Raw genomic sequence first — 25,641 nt, 5'->3', positions numbered from 1 at the left:
ATTCGAGCCGTAGAATGATTCATAATCAAATAATACAATATCGGGCGTTAATTGCTGACGTGTTTAATAATACACCGAAATATTTCAAGCAGGGTTGCAGTTTGCTGTTAGATTAAACAGCGCACAAATTAAGCTGAATACACAAAACTTTAAAAAAAACCGCAGCGTCTACCATCATGCAAATGAGAGCACCTATAAGTCAGGTATTTCGGGAAATTTTGCTTGTTCGCTATTCCACCTGATCCGCTCGCATAACCGATCCACTTCCGGTAATTTGCTGATTAACTTGGGGACTGCCTCCATAGATAACTTGTCCGGATCCCGGGATCCATGCCGACAGTCCGTTCTCCACGTAAATACTGACCACGGACGACGCATATATGGCCACATTTACCTGTTGCGCGTGCAGATCAGCTCCATTGAAAGCACCGATGCCACTGGCGGAAATGTTAACGTTCTTGCATTTTCCATTAATATTCACGTTGCCGGTGCCACTGAGAACGGCGTTGACGTTGTTCAGATTAACCGGTGCAGTGATGTCACCGGTTCCGCTAAGAATAATCTGCACATCTTTGGCTTTCCACGGCGTTGAGAAGGTTATAGGACCGGTGCCACTGGAGACCAGATTCGTGATTATCTTGGCGTTGATGGAAATATTGATGGGGTCAGTGGTGCTTATGTTGGTGGGAAGGTCAGGAGCAAAGCGGAGGTTAAGCGCTAAACCTTCCACCACTGTCTGGACGTACCCGATAATTTCTTGACTGGCTTCTATTGTTAGTCCTTCGGTTTTTCCCATCGCTATCGTAACATTAAAAGGACCGCTGGATGTTATCTGATAAAATCGGGATACCGGCCGGTCTTCAGACACCAAGTTTTGGCATTGCACAACACCCACAAATGCTGCAATCATAAAACCTCCAACGTACGAATTAAACGCAGACATTTTGCAATTGTAGGAACATATAGCAATAGCAAGGATAACGGTTAGTAGTTTGAGCTGATTAAAGTTTGCTTTAATTTTAAAAAAGGAAGAATTAAAGAAGGATTGTCTGGAGTTAGCTAATTAAGTTTACGGTGGACTAGTAATGCGTACAGTATCTGTAGATGGTTATAAGAGGATTGCAATCACACATTGGAAATAAAAGTGTTATTAGCGACAGCGGAACCAACACATGCAATAATGACAATACAACGTTAGGATGTTGTTGTCAAACTACGCGCGCTTGCACCGATTGTGATAAATCATTGTTATTATATAATACAGAAACCAGCTTGCGGAATTAATATGCTGACTAAAAATGAATTATTAAAAAACCGGCGAATCTCCGACGTATTTGATTGTGATCTCGGCTGTTTGGAAAATTAAATTATTATTCTGAGTGACAGCCATAGGACAGTTTCTGTACAGACAGAATACAGACCATATATCTAGGTATATGATATACTATATATAGTATATAGACCGCGACTACCTACAATATATACATATTAACGTACGCAAAGTAGAAAAAATTCGCACCGATTGTGATAAATCATTGTTATTATATAATACAGAAACCAGCTTGCGGAATTAATATGCTGACTAAAAATGAATTATTAAAAAACCGGCGAATCTCCGACGTATTTGATTGTGATCTCGAGTGCGAATTACCTATATTCCTATAACAAAACCAAATCCCAATATTATAAATTATGTACCTGCACTAGCTGGCCAATTTCTGAAAATCTAAATCCGATACCATGCGATTATTCACAATTCACGAAATAATTTTCCGATTTATTACTCAGATTTAGCCGTCCGTGCTACAACTTCATGTACAGCTCAACCGCAGTACTCCCATAATAGTTATAAAAACGCAAACGAGAAACGTTTACGGTAACTGAAAGATGTTTTAATCCGTTTTACCGACAGCTGGCTTTACTCGTTTATAAAGATTCCATAATATGTATTTCATACCTAGAACGATAGAACCCTGTGGCGTATTTTGAGTTACAGATACGGGAGTGGCGCATTTTGTAGGCGAATTTTTTTAGCAGTTTATAAAACGGAGTTGCAATTTACACGTCGCATGTTTTGATTACAGGTACAGTACGTGCTACTGCTTGGTGTATCGTATTATTGGCCCTTTAAAGGCGATTTTATTCATGGAATGGGCTTATAAATAATTACTTTACTACAATACAGATATTCAAAATTTATGACCAGTCAGCAGTTGAATACAAATATACTTTAAAATACGTAACTTTAAAACAGCCACAAGTTTGAAATCACACAAACGACCTCACGACTACACAACCCCAGCCGACAGGCAGAAGCAGTCGGGTTATCCTACAGAACATTTTAACCAAATTTGCCGAAGCTGCTGCTGTTCCCAGTTACGTTTAGTTGTTAAAAGCTGATAGGTAAGTACTTTTTACTTCAAAACTTACCAGCTTACCATATTTTGTTACTTAATTTACCATTCATCGTATATATTGCTGTGAGTCATTATGCTTCTTGGTTTACCGGTTCCAGATGATTGTTCACATAAATTTTGTACATTCATTTACGTGGGAGTATACAACATGGAACTTAACGTTAATGCACTATTCTCCTTATTTTGTCCCCAAAACTGGCTTTGTAAGGGTTGTTAATGTAACCATGCTTATGATAAAATAACAGTACGCCCTTTTGTTTTCCAGTAGTTTAACAAATGACCCGATTCACGACGCTAATAAAAATAATTCAGGTAATAAAAAATAATTCAGATAATAAAACAGTTTTGTGATATTTTGATGAGTCAGAAACATGCAACAGCTGTCGGTTTACGCGTAAGCTGTGTCGATGTTCGTTCAACAATATTTAACAGTACTTCGTTTCCAAAACCAAAACTGCAGGCTAATATTACTTGAAGTTACACCTCAAATGTTTAGTGCTTTGCACTGCTTTCTCGTTACTGATTCATTGACTAGTTCTTAAGAATAAAGACCAGCTTTAAGTGACCGAGCGTAATCACGTAAATTCCGCGAAGTCTTTTCCGGTTTTCCGTGATTATTTACCAAGTATAGATTCAGGCAAATATTGTGCATTATGCCATATCACGTTTTTGTCCTTGAAAAGCTTTTCATGCATGAGATGCAAAGAGTTCGGCACGCGACCATAATTGCTTTCGTCCAGCACTTAGTTTTTACAAAAGAATTAGAATAGTAGTTAGGCCAGAACCACAAAAAACTACATATATATTTGATGGCGGCTGACAAGGCTTTTGTTATAAGATAGCGATACTAAGTGCCTACTACAAGAAAACCGTGCATCGCTGCTCGGACAGCGCGACAGCAACCGGTAATGTTTGTCGTCACTCATATATTTGTCGCTTCCAGCCAAATTATTTTGGGTATTTAAAGCCACACGAATTTTAGCTTTTCCCGTGTATCTGTAGCATCTAAAAGATCATTAACCGACTAGGTTGCAAAGGAATTTCCTTCGAATTAACTGCGCCGTAGTGTGCATAGTTAGGTTTTCAAGCGACACTTCCTACTTTCTGGCAATCATGGTTCGAACGGAAATTCAGCTGCTCCTGTTGGCCTTCGCGTTATGCTATATCTGTCATACCGCAGCGGCAGATAATACTGATGGCGGGAAACTTAAGCGAGGTGCGTAGAAATTTAGAGATAAGAGGTCACAAGCGCCGGCAAATGCAAACTCCTAGCATACTGTTTACCATCGACTAGAAAACAGAATGGAAGTAATTCTATTATTTACTCTACATAATATCTAAGATTTTGTTTTTCTATAGAGTTTTCCCTGATGTACCTTGGAAAACCGCCGCAGTGTTCGATGAAACGCTGTGGACCCGGAGCAAATAATGCCTGTGCGCTACCGTGTGTGTGCAGCAATATGGGAGACCCGCGAAGAAGAGGAAGATGCTACGGTTCATACAAAAATTCGGATAATGGAGACGGCTCTTACTAAGCATTTTCTGCATTCCTAAGGAAAGGCTAGCAAACTATAATCGCCGCCAAAGATAATATGTTCCGAAACATGTAGAGCCTTTTATTTTTTCCTTTCCAATACAAATGCAGACGAACTGGTTGCAGTTTTTGCTGTAATGTTGTGACAAAAGTATTACGATTTTCCTAATATTTCAGATAGTATATACTGCTTTGTGAGATCACTGCTTGGGTTTCTGTGATTAGATGGTCCATAGTTAATTTATGCAGTGCTTGTGTTTTTAGTAAAGAGGCTGTAGCAATAATTTCAATTGATAAAGCAATTTACTGATACATAAAACTCACTTATTAACGTATCAAAGTTCGTAAGCTCGCTCTTGTGCATGTTGTATTGTACACATGCAATGCGCAGGTGAGTGTTATATACATAGGTCAGGTCACAAAGAAACAGGTTCTGTTAATTAAAGCAGTACAGAGGTATTCCAGCCATTGGATTATGGTATATCCGAATATAAAGGATCACTTCTAGTGATGCACAAAAGATCTGAGAGCCAGCTATCAACAAGTTGGTCGTGCGTGAATTCAAAACTTCTGCGCAAACGATTTATGCGTAATGACACTGTGAAGTGGATAGAAGGTATGCCCGGTCTTTCAGTGGTCCATTAGCATCTTGTTTGTAACATAATCAAGTCCCCGTTGACCAGTGCAACAAGGTTACTCGCACATATCGGTTACCGGTGCACAATAGATATCTATTATATTTTACGCTACTTCCTCAAGGCTGACACTACGCACAAACGGTTGGAGTACGGATACTTCTTTCCATGGTACGAAATATAACCTAAACGAACCAGCCGAATGAAGACGATACACCTCTTCCTACATTCAACACACGACTACCAGCCTACATGCACCCATAACGAGCTGGGATTTCATTCACCACAGTAATGGTTTTTGTCCGTTGAGTGACCGGAAATAAGGTTCTTTCTGTCGTTGTTGGTTTGCGGTAGAAGTACAATTACTTATTTGCAGCTTTTCTATCGGACACTGAAAATCTCGCGTTACGGAATTGTTTTATAAACTAGTGTGCGCCAAATTAGGCTTATACATGCATCTTCATGACAAACCGTGTACATGTAGAGATGTTTCACTAATCCCCGTTACGTCCGGCTTCATGCAGTTTAATGGAATAATTGCATATATCATTCATCCATGTTACCTGTGCGCAGGATCTGTGTTATCTTTTGTATTATCATCTATTTAACTGACTTCGTATTGTCGGTAAGTCTCTAGTATAAGTATTAACTGCACTGTACTAACCTTCATGATATAACAAGCTGTTCTTTGTTCTTCGTTTTTAATGATATTGTTGTTGAGACTCACTTCGATGGGCCCAACCTGTAGTCATGTACTCAAGAATAAAACCGGATAGTACTTTTCGAAGTTCTAACAAAGTAATTAAAATCATCTCATTTGTAAGTTAATCAGAACAAGAATTTTGTAGTTAGGTCAAAATTTAGATTGCTTCTTCCGTGGTTTTTTTACTTTACTTTACTTGTCACTCCGTAAAGGGTGAACGGCACAATTTTTATTTGGCATTTTTTTCTAATTCAAAATTTCTAGCAATATAACAATCCTTTCGGGGAAGGACTCTCTGGTCTGGATGTCAGTTTCCTCCACGAGATCGCGGTAGCGCTAGATCCTTCTCTGCAAAGCAGGCAGGCTAGTATTCCCGGCACATGGAACCAAAACCAAGCCGGCACGCCTGCCAGTGCACCGGCCACTGTCCCATCTCTGGGAAGTACCGGCATAGCGCCAACATGCAGCGGAAAAGATGGCTTCTTTCCAGACTACTCTCAGAACTGCCGCGTTTATTACCGCTGTAGTCCCAGTGGGCGAATGGCGCGCTTTGAATGCCCGATGAACTTTGTGTTCTCGGAGCATCTGAAGAAATGTGACTCCCCCGAGCGGGTGACCTGCACAACCAGCAAACCCGTGGCTGTCAGTGAGCCGGTTGCAGCTCAGCCGGCACCGCCCATTCAGACCCGCTCGATCCTTCCCGAGTCGTCAATTTTGGGAGGTGGTTTATGGCCAGCGGGACTACCACCTGTTGCCATTGAAGGCGCGTCGGGCTTTTATGAACCACTTTTATCGGCGGCTAGTGAACGACCTCACTTGTTACTTGACGGGCTTCCATCGCTTCCAACAGTAAAGATTATGGTATGTATGGTGTTACAGGGGATAAATCATGTATATGTCCACATTTGGTTTTCTCGCCAGTTTCAAAATCGCTGCACAAAAAAATTACTTAATCTGATAAATCACTAAATTTGTATCTGTACGTTGTCGGGTGCATTTCCTCTTGGTTGCCGTATTCCTCTTTTCGTACAAAGTTATTTGCATAGGGCCATTTTTTATTTTATGCCAGACTGGCAATAGTAATTTATTGACTATAAAGAAATGTGCCAGAATGCTTATTCGCATTTTTTCATGAAGGGAGAACCGCGTGCGCCATTGGATATGGATCCAGATTTGTGTTTTGGAAGGGCAAATCAGTATATACCAGGTACCGGTGATCACAAATAATGTACGGCCATATGTATTGTCAGTTATTATGGAAACACCCTGTCTAAATTCCGTAAATAAATATTACAAAACGTTTTGTGGGATCAGTAATTTGATTACGCTATCGAAAATCATACTCGTATTTGAATTTTTAGATGCCGACACCGGGTGCCGCGGCTATATTCTTTGTCCGTCAATTTTCGGCAATCGCTTCCAGTCGTTTTTCTGCCCACAAGGAATGCGCTTCGATACCAAAGCCGAAAGTTGCTTACCGCGAACGGCAGTACGCTGCATGGAAGTGGAGCGTTTGTTTCCGGTAAAAAAAATATAAGCAAATTACCAGCTTTTAGAATTTTTTGGCAGTATGAAAATCGTTTTGCAAAGTACACAAAATTGATTGCAATTACATAAGCGCTTAAATGCTGTAGTTGAATGTGGGGACCAATTTGGGTGGAGGCAATCTGTTTCCCGGCCTGCTGCCGGTTGCCACTCCATTACCACCCGGAACAGCCGAAACTGTCACAGCGCCGGGCCCCAAAGCGCCGTGCTACGGGAAAACGGGCTTTGTGCCCGATCATTTGCAACATTGTCGAGTACGCGCGCGCACATATAGATATACACATTCAGGACACTTCATTTGTCACACAATTGACATTTGACGCGTAAATGGACAAATTAACGCATGGCGCCAAAATGATGTATGTTGATAGGTGTACTACTATTGTAATGCGGAAGGTGCGGCACTGAATTTAACATGCCCACCGGAAATGATCTTCAATCCCAATGTACAAAATTGCGACTTCATCCAGACGGCACCGGAGTGTAAAGCCCAGCTGCAGCAGCAACAGCAGCAGCTGCCGGGCAACAGTAACGGCAGCCCGAGTGCACCGCAGAAAATTGCTCCCGAAACTGTCAAACCAATCGAGCATACGGAATCGCCCTGGAGCAATCCGGCAACACGGCTTTCACCGCTACGTCAAGTCGTGCCACCCGTAAACAACAAACCCGCCATGCCGAATCCGGCCGGCCACAAAGCCAGGACTCCCGGGTTATTGACACTGTCGACGCTGTCACATATACCCGGGCCCGGCTATACGCATTCCAAGTATAATTATCTTGACAACAGGATATCAGGTAAATGGACCGATATGTCTGCCCGCCAGTAAAAAGCTAAAGGTTTTACCATTCCGCTTTCTAGTTTAGTTTCGAGGTACAAATATCACTGCAAAATTAATTACACCCGTTTGAGCTTCACGGATTATCTCGTATGTTCATAATAAATCCTGAGTCATTATAACAAAGATGTGATATGGCGCGAAACAACAATTAGGAAAATAAAATTCTAACGTTCTGCGGTGCTTAGCATTGGCTGTTACCGTGTTAAAACATTAAGAACTTTGCAAAATCTTTATATTAGTTTATTATAAATGCATTTCATGCAAAGTTGCACGCTTATATTATATTGATGTACATTTCGTAAAGGTTATGCGCCGATGTCAAAAACACCACCAAAAATCTCGGTTTTCAATACTCCAACACAACTGGAAGGATTCGGAACTCCGGAACTGTCAAAATTTCCCATGAAAACGTTCGGAAACGCTGTCAATACTGGCAACGGCTTTGCCGTTAAACCTTCAGTCGTGATTCCAGAAGTGTTGGTTGCGAAACGAATCGGCTTGACAATTCCCGGCTCAGCAGTGACAGTATATGAAACCGAATGCGATGGGACCCTTAATTATTACATCGAACCGGATTCCGCGTGCCGGTAACGGAATATCGCATCATTAGGGCTTATGGTTAGCTAATAGCTGGCGCTACATACTACTGTAAGTTTTTATGTTTTCAGAATTTATCATTACTGCCACACTAATTTGACGATGGAAACGTTTTCCTGTCCACCCACGGAAATCTTTTTGCTGGCCAACAAAGGTTGTGTGCCCATCGGTGCAGCGGTCTGTGTGGACAGTTTAAGCGGGGATGCCAGAGAAATACTGCACAAAAATTGGGAAGCTACAACACTGGCCCCGTCTGTTCCACCTACGCTGCCATTTCCACAGGTTAACACTTCCGTTTGCCATTAATTTTTCTTAGATATTATTTAATTGTTGCCTGTTTAAATTTGTTTTCCGTTAACATAATCCCCGAAACCAATGCTGCTTGATATATAGATTTCGATGAACATGCGTGAGTGTAGATCACTTTGGTTTAGCGTTTCATACGATAAAGTTAAATTTGATATAATCAAGGAATATTATAGGGAGTCGGCGATCCATTCAGTAGCACCGTTCCATTCCCTATGGCCCAACCCGGGACGAGTCCGAAGCCGGGTATTGCCGCTGCACCAGAGCCGCAATGCGTCCCCGGAATGACAGGATTGCATGGGGATGCCTCCGCCAACTGCCTGAAATATTATGAATGTCACATTGATGGTTCGATGATCACGCATAGTTGTCCCATTAATCTCAAGTTTAATAATATTCTCAAAGCCTGCGACTGGCCAGAATATCTGGATGCGCAGTGTAACGAGATTAGGCCATTGTCTGTGCCACAGCAGTCGGTATAATTATTTTCGGGGGTAATTTGGTATAATCACATTATCAACGCTTTATGGATTATGCAATGGTTTTGTACTATAGTAAGGAAATTAAATTTATACAGCAGCGCCGGTGAGCCAAGCGTGCTTCGATTCATATGCACAGGCGTTGGCCTATATGCACACTGAACATGCTGTTTTCCCTGGTCTCGTCATACAAAGCCCGGTTCGTCATGCCCTGGTATAATGTGCAGCGACGTAATGACTTGTTGGATAATTTGCTTAATTTAATATTTTAGGAAATTGGTGAAAATATTTTTCAGAGGATTACATAAACGCTTGGTTCGCCTGAAACATTGTGTAATTTTCACATAAAACATAGATTTCCTTTGCTGATTATAGACGTAGACCTAAATGTACAGCCCATAATTATGAATGAGATTAAATATCTGTCATTTAACTTTCCATGTGGTGTAGTTTTTATAGTAATTGTTTTTATCAAGTCCTAAATCTTTTAAGAGCTGTTTGCATTAGTTACGCTCTAACACCCCGTCACGTGGGGCTGCCGTACATCCGTACATCGTCCGTGTTCAGTGACAAAAAATTAGTTTACGTCCACTTAATCTTAGACAGACGCCATATCAACACATCAGCGGATCCCGAAGATTGGGGGAATCGGTTTGTTTTTATCGTTTATGTAAAGATTACTTCTGCGCATCAATTTCTCTAGAGTGTTTCATTAATCGATGGGAGGAGGTATGGGATTTTGCGCGGCCTTTGTTTCTTTTATTGCCGCTTGTCAGTGTAACGCGACGGTATTGTGCAATGTCGACTACATATACCACACACAAAAATACGGCACATGTGCATTGTATGCAGTGTGTAAATACGCATATTCCCGAATCAACGGTATAACGTGGAAATCGATGTATCCAGATGGATGAATCCAGCCTCGTGCAGTGGGCCACAACAACCGGCACATACTGCAACTGTCCGGGATGTCGTTCAAAATGGTAATATTAACCAACAAAAAAGTCATCATCTGTCTCGTGTAAGAAATGCCACCACATCTAGCCTGCCGGATAGCGAAAAATAACTGACAAATACAATCTCTTCTTTTTCGTGAGTTTTCTTGTGCTGAATACTGTCAGTGCATCCAGAAAATTGTCCGTGTACGACATTGACGTTTTCCTTGTATTGTACTCTCCGTCGGTAGGATATATGTGGCCCTTCCGGTTGTTAACTGACGACACTTATTAGTAGCGCAAGCCATCCAGTCCGCTTAATAACGGGGTTTGTTAACGGCTGGCGGCAACTGAATCATTTTGCCCACATCAGACTTAATGCGTGGAAACGTGGCACTGGAGATAGCTGGTGGAGAGAGCAAATCGCAATGACATCCTGTTCCGGTGGATGTTAAGAAGCCCGTGCGCGCGCTCCGTGTGTATATCGACAGTTAGACCTTGGCGAAGCGATGTTGCTGCGACGACGGCGGTGTATTATAATACTGTTCGGTTGGGTTACTTGTGTACTGTCCAGAGAGCGGCGGATTCCGACGGATCTGCATGTGTCGCCGCTTCATCTTATGTTCTGATCACGATCCCGACGGCTTTTTCTGCCGCACGATACACTTCCCTCACAGCTAAATAACCCCCGCTCAAACCGCCGACCCGATGCCATTTGTGTGTGAATATCTGTTCTTCCCCTCTGCTTTGGTTTTGCCTGTTGAACATTTCATAGGAAATCCATATTGTCCAATAGTCTGAGAACGGGAACACTTGTCAGTCTTATCAATCACCACAGTTTCTGTCCCGCTAACATCCAGTGTCAGGATTACAATAGGTAAGTTATAAAAATTATTATCTGCAGACATGCAGCGTTATATGCGCTTAATTTACTTAATTGTAAGCGCAAAATATGCCGCTTTTCACGTTCCGTGCTGATAATAAGCTGTTGTCACTGAAATGAATTATGATAAGAGAAGCTTTAAAATCGATAATGGAAAATCTGTCTTGGTTTCATTTTATCATGACGTTGCCGCGCGCATGATCCAGCGATGAAGGGTTTATGCTTGACCTTAAGAATATGGAAACGTTAACCAAGCTTACTATAGCTAAGGCTATGGTTTATGTTAAATTCATTAGTACAGGTAGGAATTCTGAAAGTATATGTAACCGTTAAGATTGCCAATTTTTTCCCTAACCGAATTCATCACAATAATTAATGATTTTTAATAGCGCCCAAAACATAACAGTTTACATTTTTGTTCTGTTCAGACAAGCTGTTAATACGAACGCTCTACCAAATTCTCGTGGCTATCTTACTCGTTATGTAAGTGCATTTCGCCTGTCAACAGCTCCCGTCAACACATCCTATTATGTGAAATTCTGACATGTCTTGGCTATATTATTAAGAACAGTATGGTTTATTATCGGCATATTAGTCATACGATTGGTGAATATTATTTTAGATTCTGATAGCTCTTCACGATCAACCGCTTCCTTCATTTTCAGTTTATTATGACTATTTTCTCAATAAACAAGCGTAGGCCGATGTCTAATTCTTTTAACGTCTGTCGGGTCTCGTTGACCAGAACCGGAACATCCCACTGTATGGCGTAACTGAGGGGAAGAGAAGCGTTTAAGCCCAACCCGTGCTGAATTGAACAGTGCTTGTACTAATTCACACTACTCACAAAGAATTTTTTACCATGCAAACAAAGGGTTGTTTACTTAACGCCCGCAGGCTGGATCTATGGCTGGCGATGTAAATAGAGGCATTCTGTCCTTTAAACGCCTTTTTGCAAAATACTCCGTATAATTTCCATGCGCTCGATGGGTAATCATTACGGAAATGACTGCGATTATTGACGATTCCGAAGGCGCATGCCGCATATGTGCCCTATATACGAATTATTTACATCATGTATATACTATGTATACACGTACAAGCCAGCTTTGAAACGGAATGTGTAATTGTGTAATTACTAGAGTAGTATATCAGAACCATCTTTTAGCGAATGTTGTTTTGACGAAGCTTTTCCATGTGTAAAAATCCAGATAAATATCGAACACATACTCATCCAGATAAATATTAGCCACAGTTCTCAACAATTATTTATGTGTTATATTTAGCCAACCGTTTGGAAATTATAAAAATTAAAACGATTTCCTGAATTGCTTTTTGTTAATAAAGAATTATGGGACTTCCGTGTGTATCTGCTATGTATATTGCCAAAATTAGCGTTTTCATGATCATAGACATAGTGCTTTACGACACGAAAGATTTGCGTTTGGATTATACTGGATGGCACTCACACAAGCTCAAGGAAGAACTAAGTAGAATAACTTATTTAAGTATAAGTATTCAGTGCAGTTGACTGTAGTAAACCGCTTTCACTGAAACAGCTTGCCGGCCACTTTATGTCCCCATCCATCCAAGTGCACTGAGCGTGTTATCTCGACACTTTTTTGTTTCCCGTTGCCAGTAATTTCATCCCTGATTATCCGGCTGTTCCAGATAGATGAGCTTATAAAGCAGACTGCATTGTTTGATTAAGCTAGTACGCATCTGCGCCGCACTCGCCTGATCAGACAGTTAAGGGATCATCATCTCGAAAAAATCGAAGACCATATATTTATGCACAACGTACATACACAGATAATGTATATATGGCGTGCCCCCATAGATCAGGGTCAGAACACGCACGTTATCGACTTATTGGCTAATGTTTAGATTTGTATAAATTAAACATGATAGCTTCTTGCGGAATATGCCCGGTACAAATTGGAATTTACGACCATTATGGCAAATAGAAAAAAGCCAATGGTCAGCTGAAGCGCGGCATAAAAAATCAACTAGCTCTTTTTCGTCATAAAATGCCACCCGCTAGCACAGTCTATCCGCGCGCACACCCATTTCGTCCACTTTACAGCAAAAACAACCAGATTAATCATTATTACGGCTAATGTTTAAATCAAGTTCCCGTGTGACTGGCAGATGGGAAGCCATTATTTCACGCCAGTAAGGGACGTAAATCATAGCTTCTTTGCACGCAGCACTCATGACACATTATCCTCAACTCCAACAGCGGAAAAGAAAGACCCGTGTACAGTGCCCTTAAAGCGCAGGGAATAATGCGTTGGCGTACTGCACGGCTTTTATCGGACTTCAAAATAGGAAAACATTTAATTTGCCCAATCATAGGGGTCTCAGGAGGCCTGGCTATATATGAAAAACTGATTCTGCAGTTGCCACAAATTCTCCTTCACGGCTTGAACGCTATCGGTCAGCAATTTTCTAGAGCAACGGATGGGAGAGTGATGCACCTTGTCCAGATGATATTACACACCACAAACATTGCCATACTCTTAAATTCACAATACTACGAAACTTCTGCAAATTTTGTACAATAAAAAATAGATAAAACAAGAATGTTGCAATTGATACCGGTCTTAGGTAAACTTGTCAAAGGCTCTGAGTCAAATGTTATTATTTTTAATATGTTGTAGAATAAAGTCTACTTAGCGAAGGGCGTAGAAAATGTGTTGATGCATGCGCGCACATGCATCAAAATTACAAACCCGTGTGATCCTGTGCAATTATTAGACATGTGACGGTATCTGTCTATACAACGGTTACAGGACACCGTAATTCAAACTAAATTTAGTGCTCAAGGCAGATTATCCTTAACTCATTCTAGAATTACAGCATTTTCATATATTTATATATGTTAAATTCATGTGTGAGTTGAAACGAAAAGAATCAAATGAAAAGGGCACAACTGATTTTGACCACACTTATGTTAGCTGAAACATGCTGCATGTTAAGTAGTTGTAAACGGAAGTTGAAGGCTAGGTAAAACGCTGCCTAAGCTCTGAATTCCCTTGTAACCTCGACGATAACGAGCCATGCCGGCAAGCTCCATCAGGACTTACCGAATGCATCCCGAGAACAAATGAGCTAATTGTGTTGTACTAGACCATGGCGAAACCATCGATCTCCATCTTCCTCAATGCACAATCAAACGAACTTATCCAATTAAAGTCGAAGAAACAACCCAGCGCTTAAGCATCCGTGAGACACAGGATTTTTACGCTGTATGGTTTATCACTCTACTGACTTGTGGTTGACGGTATTTGTAACTAAAGTGAAATAATAATTTGCCAACATTGAAGAGAAGTTGATTTTCGGACAGGTGACACTAGGGGCATCTTTCAGTTGCTTGCTATTTGTACATGTATTTGCATATGGTATTCAAAAACTGTTCGCTACTGCCTTCGTGAGTTTACGGTATTAAATAATATAGATATAAGTATACGCACGATATATAGTGACGCCTTGAAAACGACACCACAAAAAAAGACTTTCGAACTGAGATACCGGCAACAGCACTGATGCATCTGTACGATTATACGAAAGATTTAGCCACAACAAATTTAGTCAGATTCCGAAGTCAACTTTTTAGTTATATCCTCAATTATACTAATAATGTTTAACTGACAGGGATCGAGGCAGTCTTTCAAATGTGCAATAAGTGACATAAGATGCAATCAAAATTTTTGCTTAGGTATATAATTAGACAATAAATTTTGCAAATCTGTAAGAGTAAGACGATGGAATTCTTTACTACTGCGCTGATGAATGATTACGGAAGTGTGTATTACATATTATTAATCTACAGCAAGCACGTTCGTGCTTTCGCCTTTGAAAAAATTTTAAAAATCAAAGTCTTGGATAGCATTACACATCAAAATTTGCATCTTACGATAAGTAACTTAATAAAGTACGACGTAGATGTAGTCATACATTTTAATTTTTATTGATTTATATTTCTTCAACTGCCAGGTTGAGTGCCAAGTTGCCAACCGAGTCAGTTTCTGGTAAAAAACATCTATGGTATTATGATTTATTACTGTATGGATCTCGAGCCATATCATTACAAAGTTTCCACTTATTAGCGGATTCGTTAGTTCTATTAACAGTATCATCAATCAACGTGCGCCGGCAACGCATACCGATACCGTATTAAGTAAAAGTGTGGGAGTCATTTGCTGACACAAGATATGCCGGCAGGTCCTGAGTTATTTTAAAAGTACATATGTCCGGAACCGTTTCAACAGAAAATGAATCGTATAGACATAGACTTAAACCCCGGGAAAGCACCACGCTATGGCGATTGGATGGAATGATGGATGTAGACTTAATCTGCAAACAGCTCCAGCTAATTTGGAGCAGCTTATGAATCAATAATTAGCAGTTTCAAATATAATGATGTTTTCGATTGGTAATGCTATACTAGCAGTTTAACTCAACTCATCTCTTTAGCATTAAACGTAGTTTAACAAGAAGTATGATATTTTGACACTAAAATAATAGTAACAGAAACAGTGTCTTTAATTTTGTAATTTTTTTTATAGTAAAGTTGTACAACTTTACTATAAAAAAATACAGATAAATAAATAAATAGAGACAGATGTAGTTGGCGGCTCTCAGATTAACTTGCTTGACCTTTATGGCAGCCCATCCTATCAACAACACGAAAATTAGACGTTGAAGCATTCTGGGTTTGGCAGGGTCTTGTTTGTTTCACGATACAGCACTTCAACCACAGAATTTTTTTGGAAAGACTCAGTTTCAGTATTATGTTGCCAACTCTTAACCTGATGGAATGTGAGCAACTGGTCGTTCGCAAAGCGCTGCTTCGGCAGTTCTTAGGCATCCGAGTATCACATTGCTATTTCAGGAACAAATTAAATTCGTCGAAGATACTTTGATGTAATTTTCCCGCTTGTATTCAATCTGCATTTGGTTTTATCCTATGCGTAAATAATTCTCAGTTTCAACTGGACCATGTTTCAATTTTCGATTACTTGAAATAGATGCCTTTAAAGATTTTCAAATCTTACGACAGGTGGTGAATCAGACCAGCTACGCACATTTCTGCTGGGACATCTTTTTCCTTACTTGGTTTCGGGATAATAGTTTCACGCGCACAGGGTAGAAGTTTTTCATTTATCCCGTGCGGCACGTATTACTGTGGCATTTCCGTTAGGCATCTGTGCAGGCAAATGGATGTGCCTCTCGTAACTACGCACGTATATGTTGCAAAATTGAAAATCAAGCACATCCCGTTATTAAAAAAGCCGGAAATTTGTTGCGCCTGACTAGATGGTGGATATGTGTCTTGTCCAGCAGATATGACATACATTAATTACGAACGGGAGTACTGTCAACATATCCTCTTTCATGCTTTTAGATTAATACATGACCACGCGCGTTTGCCGGTTTCTACCTACACCTCCTGTATATGATATTTCTGTAGTATGAGCATATTAACGTTTCGCCTCCAATATGCAGTCTATAATGGCAAATACGGGTGCAGCCGTCGCGGCAGCGCTACTACTCCATTAGGATCCCCGCAGTTATTCTCCTAACATTTCGACGCTTAGGGCCCGTCGATTTACATAATTAAAAGTTCTCCTGCTGCTTAATCTGAAGCTGTGCGTTGGCGACATGTACAGGATATTGTTATCCTTTGCATATGGGCTAAACTCGGGATTTGACAATCTCTTCCTCTTCTGTGCTTAATGATGTATTGCTATGTCCCCATGAACAAATCATCGCTACTGGCAGTTCTTATTATTACCTTATGAGGAACAATGAGGACTGAATGCTTTGCCGGCTATTCAATGTTGTCAATTAATGACTATACTCCCAGTTGTTGACATGCGCGCGTTGACTGTATGGAAAATGCTCGTTTCCTCGTGATCATGGTGCCGCAAATGATGGCAAAGAGTACTGTTTAGTAAAAGGCCATACCATTATTTGACATTTATTGTTAAAGATTATACAACGATAGGCCAGTAGAGCAAAATGGCTTAATCAGTTCTAATAATTTTCCAACGCTGCAACGGGATTCGTCAGCGTGTTTGAGTGTAGAAGGTCAATCAACTACCGCATACCGGATGGCATATTGGTGTGGGATACAAAACACAGTATAAAGTGTTATTATACGATCCGAGCGAAAGGAATTTATCTACATTGCCAGCGCAACATGCAATCTTCGTCACGACAACACGATATAGAGCACAAAGCTTTTACATCGTTTAAAGCTCACATTCCCCAAGCAGATTATTATGGCTTGGCTCTGTGGGATGCTTTATGTTTGATGATTATCCTCTTCGCTTTTTCGGATAAATTGAGGATAGTCTAAATGAGCCTTCCTACACACAGCATGCGTTCGGATTGATGTCGTACTATGACATGACCTTTATGTTTCCAATGGACTGACTATTGCTAATAAGCTGTTACTCACTTCCGGTAATAAAGATACAATTTACAATGATTTATTGATTGTTGGGACTTTTTATGATGTGTTCCGCGGGGTAAGCAACAGTTAATAATTTCGTACAACTACCCGTAATTTTCCATAGTAAATTCTCGGCATATGTTGCACTTCAATGTTATAACTATCGATTTCCGATTTCGGCTGCAGTTTGTGTTATGGATATCAGGCAGGCGGGCTCATACACCTTAAAATTTTCACTTTGACTCGATATCGGGGATGTTAAATAGTCACCCTTAACTGGTATTTATGAATTGGACAGCAGTGGGCCTGGTATAGGTTAAATAAAACAAACATCAATCGCCCCCGTGCAAAATGGTCTATCAGTGTTTGTTTGTGCGATTAATAATGCACATTTGCCTGTGATACATAGCGCACTTAGGCACTATGTTGATGTACATGTCTGGCAATGGTTTCTTTTATGTCAATTCCAGGTGAAAGGAGTATATGCTGACACTGCGACGTTTCTTCCGTATCTCTCTCCATATTATTTCAATTTATTCATCCAGCAAATCCTCATCCTTCTGACTTTGTGCCCTTGACCAATTCATTAAGATAACGGCAGCAGACATTTGACGTCAAAGATGGTTGACCTGGACACCGGAATCCGTTTAATGGAGAATGTCACTCCGACGACCTCCGATGAGGCATGCGAAACCTTAGCAATGTGGCTAAATACCACACCGGCATTTCAGCAGTATGGCATAGAAAACTTTTCGGCTCTCTTGGTCAACTTTACCGTACTGCGCAATCCCCAGTACTCCATTCCGGTGTACGGTTACGTGACACCGTTGCTCTTCATTATCGTTCTCTGCACTAATACCATCGTGGTGGCAGTTCTATCGCGGCCCCACATGCGCTCACCCACCAATTTCATTCTGTGTGTAATGGCCATCAGTGACCTTCTGACGTTGGGCATACCGGTGCCCATGTTTATCTACCAGTACACGGCGGGATTTCATCCGGAACCGGTGCCCTGCTACCTGGCGTATCTGAATATGCTGATGACGGATACATTGCCCACGGTCTGCCATTCGGCATCGGTGTGGATGACCGTATTGCTGGCATTCCAACGCTACATTTATGTTTGCCATCCAACACGTGCGCGGACATGGTGCACTGTTCCCCGGGTCATGTATGCCACTATTTGCCTGTACGGACTGGCCACTGCTTACAATATACCGCGTTTATTTGAAAAAAGCATGCAGGATTTTCCCATGCCATGGAAGTGCAGGTAAACCAAATCCCCTTCACTTCCCTTGCAATTTATGTTTTTCTAAACTTTCTAAACTTGGTGATACCAGAACAATACACCGGCTGTAGGAAAATTAGCTGAAAATTATTCAAGTTACTGTGTTATGTAAACATAGGGGTGCATATATATGAAATAAAATTTTAGTAGCGATACTGTGTATACCAGGAACAATTTAACGATTGGTCGCTCAATATGTTATGACGAAAACGCTTTAGATTAGTAAACAAATGTAACTTTCACGGAAGAACGCTTATAAATTGTTAGGGAAAATTAACTCACATTGTAATTTGACTAAATAATCCCAGAGCTGTTGTGCCGACACAGATACGTCTCTCAGTGCACGGAATCCTTTTATCCCTGGTCACAATATTATCTGCCGGTGTTTTACTGGTTCCGTGTTCTCTGCGTCAATTGCCTGCCATGTGTGCTCCTTGTGATTTTAAACACATTACTGGTTATTTCCCTTAATGAAGCTCAAGCCAACCGTAAGCGCTTATTCAGTGAGCGGAAGCAGCAGGAATCATCCAAGCAGCGCGACAATACCTGCACCACCATGATGCTCGTCGCCGTGGTGTGTGTATTCCTCATTGTTGAGCTGCCGTTGGCCGTTATTGTCCTCTTGGTGATTGTACAAAATACATGGGAGCTGGACCTTATGAATAAGGGCGTAATGACCACTCTGATAACCTTCTCCAATCTGTGCATCGGTCTGAGTTATATTATCTACTTTCCGATTTATTGCTCAATGTCACGGCAATTCCGTGAGACATTCAAGGAATTGTTCATTAAAGCCAAACAACTCTCGCACGAGACAGTCCGTAATGGCCGCACTACCCAGCGGAAGAACATGCATTTATCCGTGCCCAATGCGGAAACTTATCTGACACAGGCCGATGATGTTGAATGTACAAAAACCGATCAGATTTCCCGTGCCAACAATGCCGACGAGGACGAGACCGCCGCGGATGCCGCTAAAGAAACCGAAACACTGCTGTAGCATGTGTATATGTGCCAGTATTTCATTACAGCCCAACCCGATTCCAATATCCTGCGATGTTATGTCTGCCACCTGACCGGAATTTTTACATTTAAGCGGTTTCAAAGAACAGTTTAATTATGGCTGTACTGTACTGGGCTTAAACACTACCGACCGCATTTTGTGATATTGTGGTAAGTAAAACACTGCAATAACTCAATCATTTCTACATCTCGTTTATACCTAATTAATTACCTTTACATTTTTGAATGCCGCGTAAATAATTACCTGCAAAACTACAGAACAAAAAACATTGATTTTTAGGTAATTAGCGCATATCTGTTGTTCTGTAGCGCATATCTGTTGTTTCCCGATAACAGTGTGGTTAGTTTAATATTTCCCGATAGAAGTACGTTGTTGTGTTAATGATATAATTAATATACATGAATGATATAATTAAGTTATTAATAACTAAATTACTATGTCTGATTTTAAAAATGCATAAGCATCTGGCTAATATTGTACCTGATCTTCATTACAGACGCTACATTGAAAAGACATCTGCAGCCAACGTTTGTGGACACAGGCGCCGGTCTAGTCCAAGTTGCCAACAGATGCTGGCTTTCAGATTTTGGTTATCAAACGACCATTCTTTTTTTGCTTAGATTATTATTCGACTGGCTTTGATTTATAGTGAAATGAATCGTGGTCATTCATGACATACTTAATCAGAATGTTGTAATTCTAATCCCGGGAGATGACTTTCCATTGAAAAGCTCAAGACTGTTTTACAAATGTGTGGCAGATGCATATAGATAGTTTATTTATATATAACGCGCTACTTTCAATTGTACACAGTAGTGCGAGATGGATGCGCTTCACATCAACTTATATTAATTTTCAAATTTGACTGACTTCGACAATATGCAGCGTAGCGATTAAAGCAAGACAATTTGCACGTACGGTGAGTCGGTGACATACCAAATGCCACCGCATTTCTGTTTGCATACGAATTGCAGCAGAAGTATTATAATAATATTACATAATATTAGTACTTGTATTACAAACTGTACCAGGCAGCTCGCGCACAGGCGCAGACCGACGATAATATGCTATCCGGAGCAAGCGCTAATGCAGGGCATACAAATGATTCCTGCATGAGTTTCCAACAATGGGCAGGACTTGACACATGAGCGGATACCGTCACTCTCGTGAAGAAATGCCTATCGGTCCGTGACTTTATTGGAAAGCCAGCCCCATGGATTACATGGTATTTCGACGGTCAAAAAGAGCTGCAGGATGTGTAAGGCGTGATATATTAAATGTGATATTGTCAGCGACAGCAAAATTAACATGTCATAAATTGTAACTTTCGCACTTATAACTTTAAGAAAACTGCTCTACTGAACCGGAAGTAATCTGACACCATTTCCTGCACAGCTACCCTGTCAGTTGTGTGCCTTAATATTAAGGTTTCCTGATTTTAGGCACATGATTTCCGTATCGTTTTACTATTCCAGCACAATAAACGAGACTAATTTAGGAAACCACTACTTGTCAGCTTAACGAACCTACAGCTCAGCGTTCTGTTTAATGTCCACTACGAGCATATAAATATTTTCCCAGTTAGTAGTTGCAACAAATTTTGAAAACATTAGTTTACAAATGCTTCGAAAACGAGCGTCTGATACAGATCAGATAAAGGTACAAAAACTGTGATTTATAACCATGTATGCCGAGCAGTTGCACCCTACTGTATAACAAAAAACACGAACAAAGACTAATATCCCAAGCGAGCATTGAGATTGGTCTTCCCATCTCCGGCTTGATCTGAAAAAGCCATGCTAACGTTTATCCGCTAATAAAAAAGCCACAAGAAAAGCGTAACACTTATATCCTATCATTACCTACCTTCAGGTGGCACCCACATTGCATAATCCGGATCCGAGGCATCATATTCATAATTTCCTTTCCGATCAATTTTCTTCTTCTTGCTCTATAACCAACAAGTTTCTCAACATATACGAAATAATAACGATACCCTACCAGAATAAGCACAGTAATTACTTCACCATATTAAGACCTCAACATGAATCAGATTAATCGCAACACTTACCACTAGAAATACGCTAATACGTATCTACCGCATTACCAAATACTATAATAATATTATGACATCGAGTTTACATAAGGATTGTTGCGTGTATAAACGTTTCTATTGATCCGTCAAAAAATATACCTGGGGAAGATATGGTCTCACGTCAGCCGCGCTACCGCTAGATATAATCCTTTCTTCTTCGGGACTTGTGCTCATGGAAGTCTTCCTCTTAATCTCAGAATTTACCGCCTCGTTTTGCTGCTCATTCGCAGTTTTGGTAGGCGCACAGTCGAAGATCACCTGACTAACGGGATCCTGAAAAGCAGTGCTGCTTTGCACATCTTTGTTTTGGTCACCAGCATCGCCTCTACCACCGTCTTCGTCATCCTCTTCGGCCTTGAACTCTTCCACATTTCCATGGTCATAAACCGGCGCCGACCGGGGCGGCAGTGGAGCGGCTTTTAATCGGCCGTAAGAAAAGCCTTCCGCATTGGGTTCCGGTTCCGGCTTCAGTGGCTTACTGGAAAAACTCGGTAAAATAGCTGGTAAATCTAAGGGTTTGACAATATTGATCAGCCGGATCAGTCGCGCCTCTTCCAGTTTCAGTTCACTCAATCTCTGTCTTAGCTTGATTTTGGTCTTTGGGTCCATTATCAGACCGGACTTGATGGCCTCCATGAAACTATCCAGCGCATCCACACCCCCGTCTCCCATCGATGCTGCCTTATTCTTGTCGGCCATTTGTAATTTCTCTGTTACATCGAGCATTTCTTTCTTCACATCCTCCAAGCGCTGCGACAAGCTGTCAAACGTTTCGGTTTCTTGCTTGGCGGTTTTTGCCCGCTGCATCCGTTGTTGGCGCTTCCGTTCGACAGTTCCGGTTCGATCGAGGTACGCATCTTCATCTGAATCGTAATAATCTTCATCTGCCCAATTCCGGGCCTTTCGCTGACGTCCCACACTAGTTGTGCCTGAAGAAAAAATACACAATTACAGTCATCAGTCATGCAGGATTCAAAGCCTGCTCTCCTATGAATCTGTCCCAATTATGTGATTTGTTGCAAACTTCATATCCAGACATTATTGAACAAAAAAAGCCCAGCATATGCCATCACGACAGTACAAAAAAACTTGATGAATAACCACATAAACGACTTCCTAATCGATTTTTCTCATAAATCATCTTAAGTGACAAACCAAAGACAGCAACTGACAAAAGCAGTTACGATCACGATATAGAGAAAAAAAGTTGATGACATGTCACAATAAGCAAAAGGAAGACACTACTGCATCTTTCCAATTCAAGGGGTGTGGATTGCACGACGCTGTAATAAGCGGTCCTACAATTCACGGCTTCCGCCTCTGCACCAAAGATGCTGAACTAATCTAGGAGTGCATGTGAAGCTGACGGAATCACATTCTACTTTGTACGAATACTGTGCATCACCTAACAAACCACTTTCTGGGCAAAAATAAGTGAAGCAGTTTACTGAAATGTGGTTATTCTGTTCTGCTACAAGCGCTTCAATAATACTGCGCAGAGAACGCTATTAAGTACGATTGTTGCATCTATAACTCCAATGTTCATTACGCATTACATATTATTATATACGAAGTAAGATTTACTGCAAGAGCCAGTTTGGTAAAATAACAAGCAAGCACCGCTTGGCAATAACTGAATGAACCAAGCTTTAACAAATAAAAACATACGAAAAATTTTTGACGGCATTAGACAATACCTAAAAGACGCCAGCAAAGCAAGCAAGCAAGCGGAGTTTTGCAAGCAAATACATACCACTACAGTCTACAGTACATTAATTTAATGTTAGTTTAGATCTTAACAAGGGGCATGCAGAAAAAATACTCGCCCGTATCTTGCAGTGCGTTAAATGTCTTTCCTTATGAGACGCACTAAATCTCCTTAATGCAACAATAATGCTGTGAGAGAAACCATACTTAAGTATGCCTGGTGTTTAAGAATCCACGGTGTTTCAAAATGCACACAAACACAAAATGCACACAAGCTCCAGTGTCAAAACTTTCCAAACGTTAAAAAGCGTTCTATTGGATGTGTCGTTTCATCAGGGTTAACTACTCGTACAATCATATACGTACAAGCACAGTACTCCTGTCCGAGGAAGAAATTCCCCAAAAACTAGGAAATCCCGGAAAAAACTATACATTTCAATGTGCGTTTCACTTAGAAAAAAGAACACTGCGCCCGAGTATTACCTTTCAATACACCTTTGGCATGAAGAATGCGACAAGCTTCCAGGATGGCAGCGGCTAATGCTTCCTTCTTTTTCCCATGTACAGTGGCTTCCGCAACGAGCTGTCTACCGTTAGTTGTCTCCACCGGCAAAGGAATTCGACAGAGGAACTGCTTTTTATAGCCCTGACCGATTTCTTCCACATCATACTCCATATCCATGCCTTCCCGCACAAAAAAGGCATTTAAAGCTTTCTTCGGATCATCTCTGAAGTATGCGTCGTCACCGGACACAGCTGCTTCCAGAAAACCGACCTCTTTTTCCTCCACTTCATCCGATGCATCTGTTCCGAAGCCCCAGTCGATACCTAGGAAAAGAACAACGACTGTGAAAGCGACGTTACGAAGCAACAACCAGAAACAAAACAAAGATCGCAAAAAAAGTTAAAATCAAGACGAGCGAATTAAAATCCACTGTTTTCAATAAGAATAGATTCTGTGCGGTTTTTTAGCAGTCTACGGTAGAATAAAGAATTTAGTGATATTCCAAAAATTAGATTTAGGTTTGTAAATTTCTTCGCTATTTTCGCTTTGAAAGTTGCTGTATTTGTTATTCAATTTATTTAACGGCGAAAAAGGTTCAAAATGATGGGCTGATGAATTCCTGTATATCTGATTTCCTTTTTCTGAAATGAAAATATAACATACCCGAATCTTCGGTTTCCTTAGGAACTTCTTTCGCAGTATCATCCGACTTCTTTTCAAGCGCTGCGGCTTTCGCAACTCGCATGTCTGCCATTGTAACTTGGTCCTGTTCCTCTTCTTCGCCATCACCCGGCCCCTGCATAACGTACAAGCGCGTGCTCTGTCCGAATTTCATGACGAAACCGTTCTGCAGCCGCTGATACGTCGCGGCTGGGAGTCTGATTTTATTAAGAAAAGTTCCGTGCGTACTGGTCAAATCGTACAGGTAAAATCCCTTTTTATCGTCGGGATCTTTCTGTCCAAACTGAAGAATGGCGTGGAATCGCGAGCAGCTGGGATTCTCCGTACTGATATCACAGTGATCGGGCAAGCGTCCAATAATGAAATAACTTTTACCGCTTGATGAGAGATCGACCCGATTGACAATCGTTCCATTTCGCACAACTTCCAACGAATATCCTGGATCAGGAATCGTGGCCCATAATGGCGGATCATAGGGACATGTTACGACAGCAGTTTTCTCGGATCTGTCGCGCTCATCTGGCATTCAACAACCACACATTTGCGATGAGAAAATCTTTGTAAATTTATGCTACTGAGCTACTCCCAAGTTATAGCAATCTCTTACCTGTCAAAGCTTCCACTTTACCTTCTGACACTCTGGAATTTTCAAAGGGAATTTTAAAGGCATCTTGATCTGAATCGTTGAAATCAGCCCCATCGTTTCTATGACTAGCTACGTTTTGAGAAGGAACCTTCAGATCAATGTCTTCCGACGCACTCTCAGAAGCCATTCCGATAAATCGTGTGAACAGTGAACACCACCAAAAAGGTAAAAGTTTCCAAATTAAAAACTGTAGTTATCCAGTGGATAAGGATAAAAGAATTTGATTTTAAAAATTCACTTCCAGAATCCAGAGTATTCTCTTTCGTTGTCGCGGTGGAGATGAAGCGAATGAAGTCTGTGAGGACAAGTTGCATTTGTCTACCGCCTCTGGGCGCCATCTGCATGTTTCAACATAC

The 25,641-nt window shown here is 41.0% G+C and overlaps 4 protein-coding genes and 1 long non-coding RNA gene across 8 annotated transcripts; 3 read left to right on the top strand and 2 right to left on the bottom strand.

The window, feature by feature from the left end:
• Positions 1-53: 53 nt before the first annotated feature.
• LOC129588601 (uncharacterized) lies at positions 54-1,355 on the bottom strand. The gene is made up of 2 exons (XM_055482906.1): positions 1,094-1,355; positions 54-900 (listed from the first exon to the last, which is right to left on the bottom strand). Exons 1-2 carry the CDS (start codon positions 1,131-1,133, stop codon positions 230-232), a joined length of 711 nt encoding a protein of 236 aa, XP_055338881.1. The 5' UTR covers positions 1,134-1,355; the 3' UTR covers positions 54-229.
• A 1,909-nt stretch (positions 1,356-3,264) lies between these two features.
• On the top strand, positions 3,265-4,235 carry LOC129588636 (uncharacterized). The gene is made up of 2 exons (XR_008690500.1): positions 3,265-3,633; positions 3,777-4,235. It is a non-coding gene; the product is annotated as an uncharacterized LOC129588636 (long non-coding RNA).
• Positions 4,236-4,562: 327 nt separating this feature from the next.
• Positions 4,563-9,151, top strand: LOC129588613 (uncharacterized). Its single transcript, XM_055482927.1, has 9 exons — positions 4,563-5,211; positions 5,554-6,150; positions 6,427-6,496; positions 6,651-6,811; positions 6,924-7,088; positions 7,206-7,629; positions 7,978-8,260; positions 8,342-8,552; positions 8,753-9,151. Exons 1-9 carry the CDS (start codon positions 5,143-5,145, stop codon positions 9,056-9,058), a joined length of 2,286 nt encoding a protein of 761 aa, XP_055338902.1. The 5' UTR covers positions 4,563-5,142; the 3' UTR covers positions 9,059-9,151.
• Positions 9,152-9,822: 671 nt separating this feature from the next.
• On the top strand, positions 9,823-20,548 carry LOC129588544 (sex peptide receptor-like). 2 transcript variants are annotated; one of them, XM_055482821.1, is made up of 4 exons: positions 9,823-10,870; positions 17,810-18,609; positions 18,955-19,800; positions 20,148-20,548. In XM_055482821.1, exons 2-3 carry the CDS (start codon positions 17,960-17,962, stop codon positions 19,625-19,627), a joined length of 1,323 nt encoding a protein of 440 aa, XP_055338796.1. In that variant the 5' UTR covers positions 9,823-10,870; positions 17,810-17,959; the 3' UTR covers positions 19,628-19,800; positions 20,148-20,548. The 2 variants fall into 2 exon arrangements, with proteins under 2 accessions (XP_055338796.1, XP_055338797.1); XM_055482822.1 differs by lacking the exon at positions 9,823-10,870 and adding an exon at positions 16,171-17,415.
• Positions 20,549-21,184: 636 nt separating this feature from the next.
• On the bottom strand, positions 21,185-25,589 carry LOC129588488 (kanadaptin-like). Of its 3 annotated transcripts, none has more exons than XM_055482698.1 (6): positions 25,247-25,589; positions 24,622-25,158; positions 23,937-24,281; positions 21,846-22,675; positions 21,518-21,602; positions 21,185-21,436 (listed from the first exon to the last, which is right to left on the bottom strand). In XM_055482698.1, exons 1-6 carry the CDS (start codon positions 25,410-25,412, stop codon positions 21,387-21,389), a joined length of 2,013 nt encoding a protein of 670 aa, XP_055338673.1. In that variant the 5' UTR covers positions 25,413-25,589; the 3' UTR covers positions 21,185-21,386. The 3 variants fall into 3 exon arrangements, with proteins under 3 accessions (XP_055338673.1, XP_055338674.1, XP_055338675.1); XM_055482699.1 differs by lacking the exon at positions 25,247-25,589 and having other exon boundaries at positions 24,622-24,754; positions 24,882-25,015; XM_055482700.1 differs by lacking the exon at positions 25,247-25,589 and having other exon boundaries at positions 24,622-24,754; positions 24,868-25,000.
• Between the last annotated feature and the right edge of the window lie 52 nt (positions 25,590-25,641).

This window comes from Paramacrobiotus metropolitanus, unplaced genomic scaffold (assembly GCF_019649055.1).
Source record: "Paramacrobiotus metropolitanus isolate TYO unplaced genomic scaffold, Prichtersi_v1.0 Parri_scaffold0000030, whole genome shotgun sequence".
Lineage (NCBI taxonomy): Eukaryota > Metazoa > Tardigrada > Eutardigrada > Parachela > Macrobiotidae > Paramacrobiotus > Paramacrobiotus metropolitanus.
The sequence above is the reverse complement of the archived record's forward strand: the minus strand, read 5'-3'. Positions and strand labels throughout refer to the sequence as shown.